Raw genomic sequence first — 12,667 nt, forward strand, 5'->3', positions numbered from 1 at the left:
CTGCCAGCAGGCAGCTTTCTCCTCCTACCCCTCGCTGGGTGTTCTCACGAACTGAGACATCCCATAGCCTCATCTCCCATTCCTCCAAAATTAATCCCAAGTCTCTGTGTTGCAGGTTTCAGCCTTTGTTCTGAGGTAAACCTGGCTCCTGAAGTTGCCCCCACCTATCTCCGTGAGTTCACCTTATCTAGGATATATCTTGCATATCTTCAGGGATTTTCTTCCATAGGCCCTTGTGAGCTCACAAAGCATTAAAAATATGTTCATTTTTATATGTCCAGCACCTGGCTATTTTGCGCTGGAATTACTTACAATGCTTTTGCTTCCTTTCTATCCCTAAAATAGTTGTTACAGTGCAGGGTGCATAGTGTCTGCCCACTCCCGAAATACTTTTAGACTTTTCAGCATCTACTGTTGCTACGTTTTAAAGAAAGTAATGGGAACCTCACATGGCAAACTCAACTGGTGTAGTCCATAGACATGACATAATGGGTTGAAGTCAGAAACAGATTCCATTCCTGGCTCCTTTCACAATCAGCCATGTGGTCTTCACAAAGAACTTGACCTGCCATCTGCCCCAATCTCAGTTTCTTTACCTGAGAACTGAGTATAATAACAAGATATACTTTACCGCATAGCTAAATGATGAATATAATGACAAACAGCATAATTGTAAAGTAGCATAAAATTGTACCTTCTTATTAATTATGCTTCAGTAATAATCTTAATAAGTATAACTAAGTAAGGAATTATGTACACTTAAGTGAGAGTATGTCTATTCACAACTTAGTAGTGCTTCCCTCCCCACACTAGGGTTTCAATAAATGTGAGGGGTTTTTTCCTCACTATAAGTAATTATGATAATAATATATAATAAATGAAACTCTAAAATCTACACATAAAAGACCTAAAATTAGTCACCAAAACAGTTATTACAATAGCTTTTGTTTTATGGATATACCTCTCACATTTTGGAAAGAATGTAGCATGTTGTGATAACGCTAATAATTAGAATTTTTAAAATAATAAATAACCCAATATATTATTGCATTCAGGATGTGCTAATTGGAAGATACACTGTTGTCCTCCATAGCATAATGAAAGAAACAATACTGCCAACAAAACCATGGCAACTGCCAAGGTTCTGAGATGTTAAAATCCAAAAGGGTTGCTTCTCAGAGCAATGAAATAGAGCCATCTTTGGTTGAGAGAGTGCAAAGTACTCTCCAATAAGTCACTTCGTTTAATCCTCATCACAACCCTGCAGCAAAGACAGGACAGGGGTTGCAGCCTATTCCACAGGGGAAGATGCAGAGGTAGGTACCAGAAAGAACCAGCTCTGTCCGCCTCTCCTTCCCAGTGCCTGCACTCACCCGGCTGTGCGATTCCAGGATCTGCGTGCAGGCCGACTTGGTCAGCATCTCAGACGCACTCAGCTCTTCCAGGAGCAAGTCCTGGATGCTGAGGAGGGCGGTGTAGGCCGACAGGGTCTCGGTCACCCGGGCCGCCTTCTGGAACTGCAGAGCAACAAGCGACTGTGCAAAGCCTCCCTCCTGTGCCTCCAGCCGCTGCACTCTCTCCCGCAGCAATTCACCTCGAACCTGGGAGGGGACAGGAATGGACCCAAACCCAAAGAACAGTGAGTAGAGGAGGGTGGAGGAGAACAGTCTTTCAGAGTTCACAGACCTGGGATTCTGAGGACCACCAAAGGTTTACAATGGAGATGCACTGGGAACCTGCAGGGAGCAACATCAGACAAGGCTGTCCCTGCTTATGAAGACTCCAAGGGGGTTGGGGAGCCCAGCCATCCTTCATTCCATACGTATCATCCTCAAGAGTCACCTGAGCCCATCGCTCTCCTGAAAACACTTCTAAGTCTTTCCATGTCCTAGCGGATGGAAGTTCAACTCCTTAGCATGGGATCCAAGGAGCTCCCAACCCCAATCCCAGCCAAGGTCCCCCTGGACAGGTCTGGTCTGTTTTTCTGCCCCTACCCCACTCGCACATGCATATCTGGGACTCCCATTCCCAACTGCGCACTGTGCTCTACACGCCATGTGCTTTGTGTCTGTGGTTCGTGCTCTCTGAAATGACTGAAATGTCCTCCCACCCTCCCTTCCTGAAATTCTACTATTTGTCCTTTGGGTCTATGGTTCCCTCTGAAGCAGTCTCACTTCTCTTTGTTTGTTTTGTTCCATGTAGACTTCAAGCCAGGCGCCCAGGGTTTACTTGACCTCAGGCAAATCATTAAGCTCTGCATGCCTACACTTCTTCATCTATACAGTGGAGAAAATAATACCATCCAACAAAGAGTAGTTGTTGTTTTAATCGAAACAGCTTTATTGCGGTATAACTTCTGTACAATAAGCTGCACATATATACAGTACACAATGCGATAAATTTTGACATATATCTACCCCTATGAAACCATCACCACAACCAGGGTAGTGAACATATCCATGTTCTTGATAAACCCATCCCCTGCCCCCCACTTAGCAACCACTGATGTGCTTTCAGTTACAATCGACGAGTCTACATTTTCTACAGTTTTTTTTTTTTTTAATAAGGGGAATTATACAGTATGTATTTTTTTGTCTAGCTGTTGTTTTTTTTTTTTTTTTTTTTTTTGAGACAGAGTGTTACTCTGTCACCCAAGCTGAAGTGCAATGGTACAATCTTGGCTCACTGCAACCTCCGCCTCCTGGGTTCAAGCGATTTTCCTGCCTCAACCTCCTAAGTAGCTGGGATTACAGGCGTGCACCACCATGCCCGGCTAATTTATGTAATTTTAGTAGAGATGGGGTTTCACCATGTTGCCCAGGCTGGTCTCAAACTCTGGGCCTCAAGTGATCCACCCGCCTCAGTCTCCCAAAGTGCTGGGATTACAGGTGTGAACCACTGTGCCCAACCTATCTAGTTGTTTTGACTGAATATAATTATTTTGAGATTTACCTTTTACCATCTTCTTCTGGGTTGAGGAGCTCTTATGCTTCCCCCTTCCCTCCCTTTGTTGCTTTATTAGCTATAGCTCTGTTTTGTTATTTTAGTGGCTGCTTTAGGGTTTATAGTACACATCTTTGACTTATCCCAGGGTACCTTCAAGTGATATTATATCACTTTACATGGAGTACAAGAACCAAAAATAAAATTCTAAGCCCCCCTCTCAACCATCTGAATGGACTACTCCTCTCAGCAAGGGGATTCCAAAGTCAACCTGAAAAACTAGTTCAGGCCATGATGGGAATGGGGAGCTGAACATGCCTCCTTATACTGTCCTTCCTTTTGGAATTTCAGATTGAACAGACTCTTTTAAGTCTGATAAGAAACATTTACAATCTATTCTCTCTGAAGCCTGCTACCTGGAGGCTTCATCTGCATGATAAAACCTTGGTCTCCACAACCCCTTAGCGTAACCCAGATGTTCCTTTCTATTGACAATAACTCTTTCAACCAATTGCCAATCAGAAAATCTTTTAATCTAACTATGATCTGGAAGCCCCCGCTTCAAGTTGTCCCGCTTTTCTGGACCAAACCAATGTACATCTTATGTGTATTGATTGATGTCTCATGCCTCCCTAAAATGTATAAAACCAAGCTGTGCCCCAAACACCCTGGGCACACGTCATCAAGACCTCCTCAGGTTGTGTCATGGGTGTGTCCTTAACCTTGGCAAAATAAACTTTCTAAATTGATTGAGACCTGTCTCAGATACTTTTGGCTTACAAACCTTATGCTAATTTACTTCCATTTCTTGCTTCCTGGTCTTTGTGCTATTTCTGCCATACATTTAATTTTATATATGTTATAAACTTCATACTACTTTGTCATTATTTTCATTGAAACAAGTCAATTAATCTTTAAAATTTTCTTGTATTGAAGTGAACTGCACATAACATAAAATTTACTACTTTAAAGTCAACAATTAAGTGACATTTAGGATTGAGTAGCCCCCACCTCTATTTAGTCTGAGAACATTTTCACCATTTCCAGAGCAAAAGAAAACCCCACACCTCTTAAGCAATTATTCCCCAGTCCTCCCACCCCCAAGTCCTTGGCAACTACCTATCTTCTGTTTCTATGATTTTCCTTATTCTGGATATTTCATATAAATGGAACTACAGAATAACCTTTTGTGTCTGGCTTCTTTTACTTTGCATAATGTTTTCAAAGTTCATCTACTTGTTGTATCAAAACTTTATTTCCTTTTTATGGTGGGTAATATTCCATTGGATGTACAGTCAGTCAATTTTTGGAAGACTTTTAAAATTAAAAGAGAATCTAACATAAGTACCCATATAGTTACCATTCCCATTGCTCATTTTTTTGTGTGGTTCTGTAGCAGGAAGAGCCACAAAAACCCTCAGACACTGAGTTAAAGAAGGAAGGGGTTTATTCGGCTGGGAGCATCGGCAAGACTCCTGTCTCAAGAGCCGAGCTCCCTGAGTGAGCAATTTCTATCCCTTTTAAGGGCTCACAACTCTAAGGGGGTCTGCGTGAGGGGGTCATGATCGATTGAGCAGGCAGGGGGTACATGACTAGGGGCTGCATACACTGGTAATTAGAAAGGAACCAAACAGGACAGGAATCTTCACAGTGCCTTTTTTATGCAAATAACCAATTAGGTCAGGGGTTGATCTTTAATTACCAGGCCCAGGGTGTGGCGCCGGGCTGTCTGCTTGTGGATTTCATTTCTGCCTTTTAGTTTTTACTTCTTCTTTCTTTGGAGGCAGAAATTGGACATAAGACAATATGAGGGGTGGTCCTTCCTTAGTTCTAGATTTCTATCTGTTATGAAAATCCTTCTGCCTGATTTCCTATAACATTTCTTGCAGTATGAATCTCCTAGTAAGGAAAACTTCCAGCATTGTAAGTCTAAAAAATTTATTTCATCTTCATTCTTGAAAGATGTATTTTTTGAATAAAGAATTTCAGGTGGCAGGTTGTCCTCATTGCTTTGAAGACATTGCTCCATGGTCTCCTCGCTCGCATTATTTGAAATGAGAAATCAGCTGTCACCCTGACCTTTGCTTTGTAGTATACATAATGTATCTTCTTCCTTTAGTTGCTTTTAAGATTTTTCTCTTTATCAATGGTTTGGAGCAATTTGATTATGATGTACCTTAGAAAAATTTTCCTCAAGTTTCTTATGCTTGGGATTCACTGAGCTTCTTAAATCTGTGAGTTTACAGTTGTCATCAAATTAGGCAAAATTTTACCATTAATTCTTCCAAAGTTTTCATCCTTCTTTTTCTGTCTCCTCTTCTCCAGGAATTCCAATTAGCCACACATTAGGCCACTTGAAGTTGTCTCATGGCTCACTGGTATGCTATTCACTTTCCTCTGTTTTCATTTTAGATAGTTTCTATTGCTATTATCTTCAAGCTAACTAATTTTTTTCAGCAATGTCTAATCTGCTGTTAATTCCCATACACACACACGTATATGTGTGTGTGTGTATATTCAAATCAAACTTTTAGAGAAAAAAATACGATATAGATGTCAATACAGACATATAGATATATCTTTTTTACATCTTCCATATCTATACTTAACCTTTTTTGAACATATGAAACACAATTATAATGACTGTTTTACCCCATTTAGGCTGGAGGTTGCAATTTTTTGTGTGTGAAAAATCAGAACTTGGTGATGACCTTGAGCAGTAGGATATAAACAACTCCCACAAGCTTAGCATTCCAATAATGGAACACTAGGCATAAATGGATTAATGCCATTCTCTGTCAATTCTAACATCTGTGTCAGTTCTGGACAGGTTTCAATTGATTGCTTTTTCTCCTCATGAGAAGTTATATTTTCCAGTTTGTTTCATGCCTGGTACTTTTTAACTGAACTACAGACATTGTAAATTCTACCTTGTTGGGTCCTGGATATTTTTGTGTTTCTATAATTATTCTTTAGCTTTGTTCTGAGATGCAGTTAAGCTACTTGGAAACAGGCTGACCTTTTGGGTTATGTTTTTAAGCTCTTTTATATAGGACCAGCATAGGGCTCATTATTTCCACTGCCGAGGCAAGACCTTTTTGAGTACTATATTTGATGCCCTCTGAATTGAGGCTTTCTAGTTTGGCTGGAAGAAACTGTCACTATCCCCAGCCTGGTGTGAATGCTGGGTACTCTTCTCTATAATTATTTTGGGTGGTATTTCCCCTGGCTTTGAGCAATTTTCTTTCATGGAAGTGCTGAGCAGGTCTCAGCAGAATACTCAAGGGGACCCAGTGGACACCTCTGGAATTTTCTCTGTGCGGCTCTTTCCTTTCTGGGATTCTGTCCTGTGAAATCTAGCTGACTTGGCTTCCCCAAATTCTTAGCTTTGTCTCTTCTACTCAAGGGGTCTACCCTAGTAGACCTGCTGTCACCTTGCCTTCTTGTTGTGCCTCAGCCTGGAAACCCTTTTAGGTCAGTAAGCTGGGACAATGACAGGGCTGAATTCCTTTATTTCTTATTTCTTAGGGATCAGTTTTGACTGCTGTTCAGTGTCCTGAAAATCACTGTTTCATAGATTTTGTTTGTTTTGTTTTAGGTAAGGAGTAATTCTGACACTTTTTATTCTATCTGGGTCACAAGCAGTAGTCCCTCATAGGGTTATTCTGATTATTAAATAATCTAATACTTTTAAGTGCTCAGAACACATTGGAGTGTTCTGACACTCCAATCCTGACACATTGGAGTGTTTTACAAATGTTGCAGGCCGGGCGCAGTGGCTCAAGCCTGTAATCCCAGCACTTTGGGAGGCCGAGACGGGCGGATCACGAGGTCAGGAGATCAAGACCAACCTGGCTAACCCAGTGAAACCCTGTCTCCACTAAAAAATACAAAAAACTAGCCCGGTGAGGTGGCGGGCACCTGTAGTCCCAGCTACTTGGGAGGCTGAGGCAGGAGAATGGCATAAACCCAGGAGGCGGGGCTTGCAGTGAGCTGAGATCTGGCCACTGCACTCCAGCCTGGGCGACAGAGCGAGACTCCGTCTCAAAAAAAAAAAAAAAAAAAAAAAAAATGTTGCTGTTGTTGTCCTTGGTGGTGGTGATGGTGTTAATACTCTTATTACCAAAGGTGGAATATGATGGGTTCCATAAGGGAGGTTCCATATATGGTGCTATGTAGTTTAGAGAAAGGAGAAAGTGGAGGGGTCAGGGAAGGTCATGACAACATTGGCATTTGAAGCAGACACTGAAGGATCCAGGCATTTAGGAAGAGGAACAGCATGACCAAAGGCACGGAGGCAGGGGGCCCTACAGAGACTTGTGAGGCTGAATTAGATAAAAGCTAAGAGGGAAAGTGGGAATGAAGCCGTAAAGGTGGGGAGAAGAACCCATACTGCAGAGGCCCTGAACTGTCAGGGACAAGAAGGCAGAGCTTCCCCTCAGACAGTGAGAAGGGCAAGAGAGCTGGATGTCCTTGAACAGGAAAAACTTGAGTGATGGGCAAGGCATGGCAAGAATTGGGTAAAAGGTGATCAATAAAAATAAAATTCTAAGCCCCCTAACTGACTGAATGGGCCCCCTGTTGGCCAAGAAGACCCCAGAGAAACCTTGGAAGCTGAGTTCCCAGCCATAATGGGATGGGAGGTTGGACACACCTTGCTACACCTCCTCCCTCACTAACCATCATTAGGCTTTCTTCCCTAAGGGCTAAATAGAAACCAGCTCTTCCAAAAGACTCCACCCCTGATATTAACCAACTACCTGACACTGCCCCTCCTTTTTGCTGTTTTGACAAAGCAACCAACTAGCATTCCTTCCTGATAACACACACTGACCACAGATTGGTTCTGGACAGTCTATGGAGGAAGCTCAGTGAGGGTTTTAGTGTCCTCTACTTCACATTTTGATGTCAGAAGGTAGAAAACACCACCCTCAGATCATGCCAGCACCACCATTTTTTTGTACATGGGACCTGTATTAGTCCGTCCTTATGCTGCTATAAAGCACTGCCTGAGAGTGAGTAATTTATAAAGAAAACAGATTTAATTGACTCACAGTTCTGCAGGGCTGGGGAGGCCTCAGGAAACTTACAATCATGGCAGAAGGGGAAGCAAACACATCCTTCTTCACATGGCAGCAGCAAGGAGAAGTACCAAGCAAAAAGGGAAAAAGCCCCTTAAAAAACTATCAGATCTCGTGAGAACTCAGTCACTATCACGAGAGCAGCATGAGGGTAACTGCCCTCGTGATTAAGTTACCTATCACCAGGTCCCTCCGATGACACACGTGGGGATTATGTAAACTACAATTCAATATGAGATTTGGGTGGAGACACAGGACCCATGAAGGGGCATGAAGCTCAATGACAACACTTGTGCATGTTTCTCCTTTCATAAATATTCATGACTTCTCCTATAGCTTATTACATATGTATATTAAGCCACCCTGTTTAGCATAAATTCCTGTTTCCTTTGCCCCTTTCTCTAAGTGCCTGTTTTCAGCTTCTAACCAGATGCTATGCTTCCTAGCCTGTCAGAATTGCCCCCCTGCAGGCTGCAACCTGTTATGAGAAATAAAGGTCTCCTTTCCAAATTTATGAACCTCATCATTCTTCAGCCGACAAAGGTCTTCTTTATTACATGCCTGCCATGAACTAGGGTTTTCACGTTATCTTTGTGTGGTCTCCATCTTCCCCTCTTGGGTGGGTGGTGGTCCAAGTGTCCCATAAGACCCAGACCCCTGCAGAGGTGCAGAGCAGAGGGCAGAGTGAGGTGGCCATGAGGGATAGCTCAAGTTTTATTTATGCAAATGCATGCACAAATGTGGGTGAAGTGTAAAGCTTTTTGTATATAATATATGAACAACATGGACAGTGAAATTAAAAAGAAAAAAAAAAAGCTTCTCCAAAATTCTTTTTTCTTCTTTGGAAAGCTGAGTTTGTTAGTTCCAGCACCATGAAAATGTGTCTCTAGAGAGGGTTTTAATCCTTTTCTAGAAGAAATCCTGGGAAACAACACAGATTTGCATTTCTATGAAGTATTAATGACAGGCTTCATTAAATATTCAAGCCACTGAGAATAACACAAATTCATTTGCAAAACGATATGCTGCTAAATACTCTTTAAAGGAGAAGTTCAAACAACTTCCTTACTACTTTTTCCCTGACAACACGTGGATTTCAAAGGAAAAGTTTCTTCTATGCATTATAATGTCCTTTAAACATATAATAAAGTCTATCTGTATCAACCAGCAGAGAGTTATTGGGATTCTAATGAGTTCAATAAATCACACCTCTCCTTGCCCAAGTTTGGAAACAAATACAACTAGATGAAAGGGTGACCCAGACAGACACCAAATGTCAGGTTTGATATTGAAAACTAGATTAGAGAATGTGGCTCGGATCTGTATCCAAACAAATTCACAATCCCCCAAACAGTAGGCCTCCCTACCAAATTCATCACTTAATAAACAGATAAGAGGGGCTTTCCTATAGGCAGGCTGGTTCCCAGAGAGGAGGGGACTGAGCTGAGCCTGTCCCATTCCTTCTTTAATCCCACCAATCATAAATGCCCTCCTTGCATTTATGATTATGATCATTATGATCAGATTATGATCTCCTCCTTGGAGAAAAGTGGGCAAGGGATGGAGAATCTAGGAGTGCCACCAGCAACATCCTTCAGTGGAAAGAGAGGTATTTAGAGAGGTTTTGTTACAGTAGGTAACTAGTCAGACATGAGCAGGGCAGGAGAGAGCCCCCCAACTACCAGGAATGTCAGGTGGCCATCAGGTGATGGTCAAGTGGCTGTTAACTACATCTTTAAAATAATAACTGGTTGCAGTTGGTGCCAGGGAATGGCAGTCTCCCAATGATAGAAAAAAACCTGAAATTGGTGATAAGCACCTTCCCGATAAGAACTCGGGAGTCGGGCAAGTGGGCTCACGCATGTGCACTAAGAAGCAAAATGGTAGAGTATAACTAGTATATGACCTTCTAGAAACATTCTACTGGTAAGGAAGAACGCCTCAAGTGAGCATGTGCATAACTTCAGCAAAAACACTGCGTATGCGGCTCCTCCCAAGTGCTGGCAGGCCACTGTGCATGTGAACAGCCCACCCCAAGGGAAGAATCATGGGAGAAGGGATGTGATATGGTTTGGCCGTGTCCCCACCCAAATCTCATCTTGAACTGTAGTTCCCATAATCCCCACGTGTCATAGGAGATAACTGAATCACGGGGGTGATTACCTCCATGCTGTTCTCCTGAGAGTGAGTGAGTTATCATGAGATCTGATGGTTTTATAAGGGATTTTTCTCCCTCTTTGCTCTGCACTTCTCCTTGCTGCTGCCATGTGAAGAAGGGTATGTTTGCTTCCCGTTTCTGCCACGATTGTAAGTTTCTTGAGGTCTCCCCAGCCCTGCGGAACTGCGAATCAATTAAACCCCTTTCCATTATTAATCACCCAGTCTTGGGTATGTCCTTATAGTAGTGTGAGAATGGACTAATACAGTATGCAACCCTCCAGAAGTATGCCAATGTATAAAACCCCAAGTCAAAGGTTAAGTTGTGCAGTTGGTCTCTCAAGTCGCCTGCTTGTCCCTCGTCCAAGTGTGCTTCACTTCCTTTCCTTCCTGCTCTAAAGCTTTTCAATAAACATTTACTCCTGTTTGAAAACTTGCCTCAGTCTCTCTTTCTGTCTTATGCTCCTGGATTAAAGTCTTTCTTCTTAGGAGTCAATAATTAAAGTTGCCACAGATTTGTACAGATTTGCTGCTGGTAACATTATCAAGAAACTTGCATCCAAACATTGGGAGAATAAGGCTAAAGAAATGCTGCTGAAATATAAATGTGCATTTGAAGATTCCCATTCCAGTGGCTGGTCCCCTTAAAAAGCAGGTAAGTTTAATCCATGTTCTGTTGAATGGGTTCAAGATACCCAGAGCAGGTAAAAAGATGGGAAATGTTTAAAACTCTCTGTGGCATATTGTATCAGGAGGAAAGTAGATTCACTGATGGCCCATTGGGTTAATATTTGTTGAATTAAATACTATCTTGCTAAATAAGCATCATTAGTGCTTAAATTTTAGACACAGACAAATTAATTTATATGCCTAGAAAGTTACTTCTACCACCCCTATCATCTACATTATCAAAGTGCAAATTCCCCAAAGAAATGAGGGGCATCACCTCACATCACTTAGCATAGTTTTGCTTTGTTGTATTTTAAGGTTGATCTATTAATTCTTACATACAAACTTACCAGTGACCTAGCTGTGTGATCAGGGCAAGGTGCTTAACCTTTCTGAGTCTCAGTTTCTCCTGTGAAAAGGAAATAGTATCTGGTAGCTAGTGAGTACCTAATAAACAGTAGCTGTCATCATCATTACCACTTTATTATTTTTACTATCATCATTATTAAATAGGATTTCTTTCAAGTTGCACAAAAAAGATAAAAATAATGGTTTGCTAATAAACAGTAGCTGTCATCATCATTACCACTTTATTATTTTTACTATCATTATTAAATAGGATTTCTTTCAAGTTGCACAAAAAAGATAAAAATGATGGTTTGCCATAATGAGTTTTTCCCCCTATTTTAAAGAGGTTTCTTCATTTCTAATGATAAAATACATGCACAATATAAAAAAATCTTTACAGTGGAGATTCCTAGTGAAGAACAGTAAATTTTTAAGATGCATCCAGTGCTTTCATTAAGACAGAGGGTAAATATGGGGGAAATGAGAGAGGAAACAACAGTGACAAAATTTTGGAAGTTAGAAACTGGATGACTGATTGAGAAAGAACTACATAGATCCCCCCCAAAAAAACTGAATCTTAAGTAAGCCATGGAGTAAGCAAGAAGCAACATGATTTATACTGCAGAATCTACCTTCCCAAGTCTCAGAAAATGTAGTCATCAGATACATCTAGAAGTGGGAGGTAAAAGATGGAGCTAAAACAGAAGAAAAGGGTAAACACCTCATTAGGAAATAGGTTCCTAGAATTCCCCCCACCCATCCTCTGCTCAGCAGGGCACTCTCTTCCCTATACCCAGCAGATGACTGGAGATTTAGTCTCAGGAAAAGTCTCTGAATTTAGGGGAGGAAACTCAGGCACATCTGAAAACAGAGGGCCCTAGAGGAAGTTTACATACTGACTACTAAAACCCCAGCTCTCTTTCTGCATTTGGCTTCCCAAATGTTGGGCAGCCAGGCCTTTACCATCTAGACAAAAGACTTAGAGTGGTCTCTGGCAGATTCAACCAGCCTTGATGAAAGAGCTAAAGATACTCACACTGGGGATTCCCCTACAGAGTGGCCCAGCCCAGCCACCAGAGTGAAGGCCACAATCTACAAGCCCTGGCTGTAGGCTCAGAGCCTTAAGGCAGTTTCTTATTATCCCACTCTTAAATATCGTCAGACCATCAAAGGTGACCACATACCTGGGAAAGTCTCTAATGAACACGGAGGTTAAGACTGAATATGCAGGAATTTAAGAAAAATTATTAACATTATCAGAAAGATATAGCAAGTCACAGCAGCCTCAAAACAATAAGATTTTTTTTTTTTTTTAGGAAGACAGCATTGGGACGGTGGAGGAAGATGCTCTTAAAGAATTAGAAATTGAAAACATAAATGAAAAACTCAATTAAAGGTTTATAAGATAAAACTTATGCTATCTCCCAGCAAGTAAAGCAAAAAGACAAATAGTAAAAAAAAGGAAAAAA

At 41.5% G+C, this 12,667-nt stretch overlaps 1 protein-coding gene across 3 annotated transcripts in view; it reads right to left on the reverse strand.

Moving 5' to 3' along the window:
• Positions 1-12,667, reverse strand: part of EVC2 (EvC ciliary complex subunit 2) — a 148,398-nt gene that overhangs the window by 24,508 nt on the left and 111,223 nt on the right. For all 3 annotated transcript variants that reach the window (XM_008017936.3, XM_008017932.3, XM_073012516.1), the window contains one exon: positions 1,374-1,601. In XM_008017936.3, coding sequence (XP_008016127.3) covers positions 1,374-1,601 — 228 coding nt within the window. The remainder of the gene's footprint in view (positions 1-1,373; positions 1,602-12,667) is intronic.

This window comes from Chlorocebus sabaeus, chromosome 27 (genome assembly GCF_047675955.1).
Source record: "Chlorocebus sabaeus isolate Y175 chromosome 27, mChlSab1.0.hap1, whole genome shotgun sequence".
NCBI classification, from domain to species: Eukaryota; Metazoa; Chordata; class Mammalia; order Primates; family Cercopithecidae; genus Chlorocebus; species Chlorocebus sabaeus.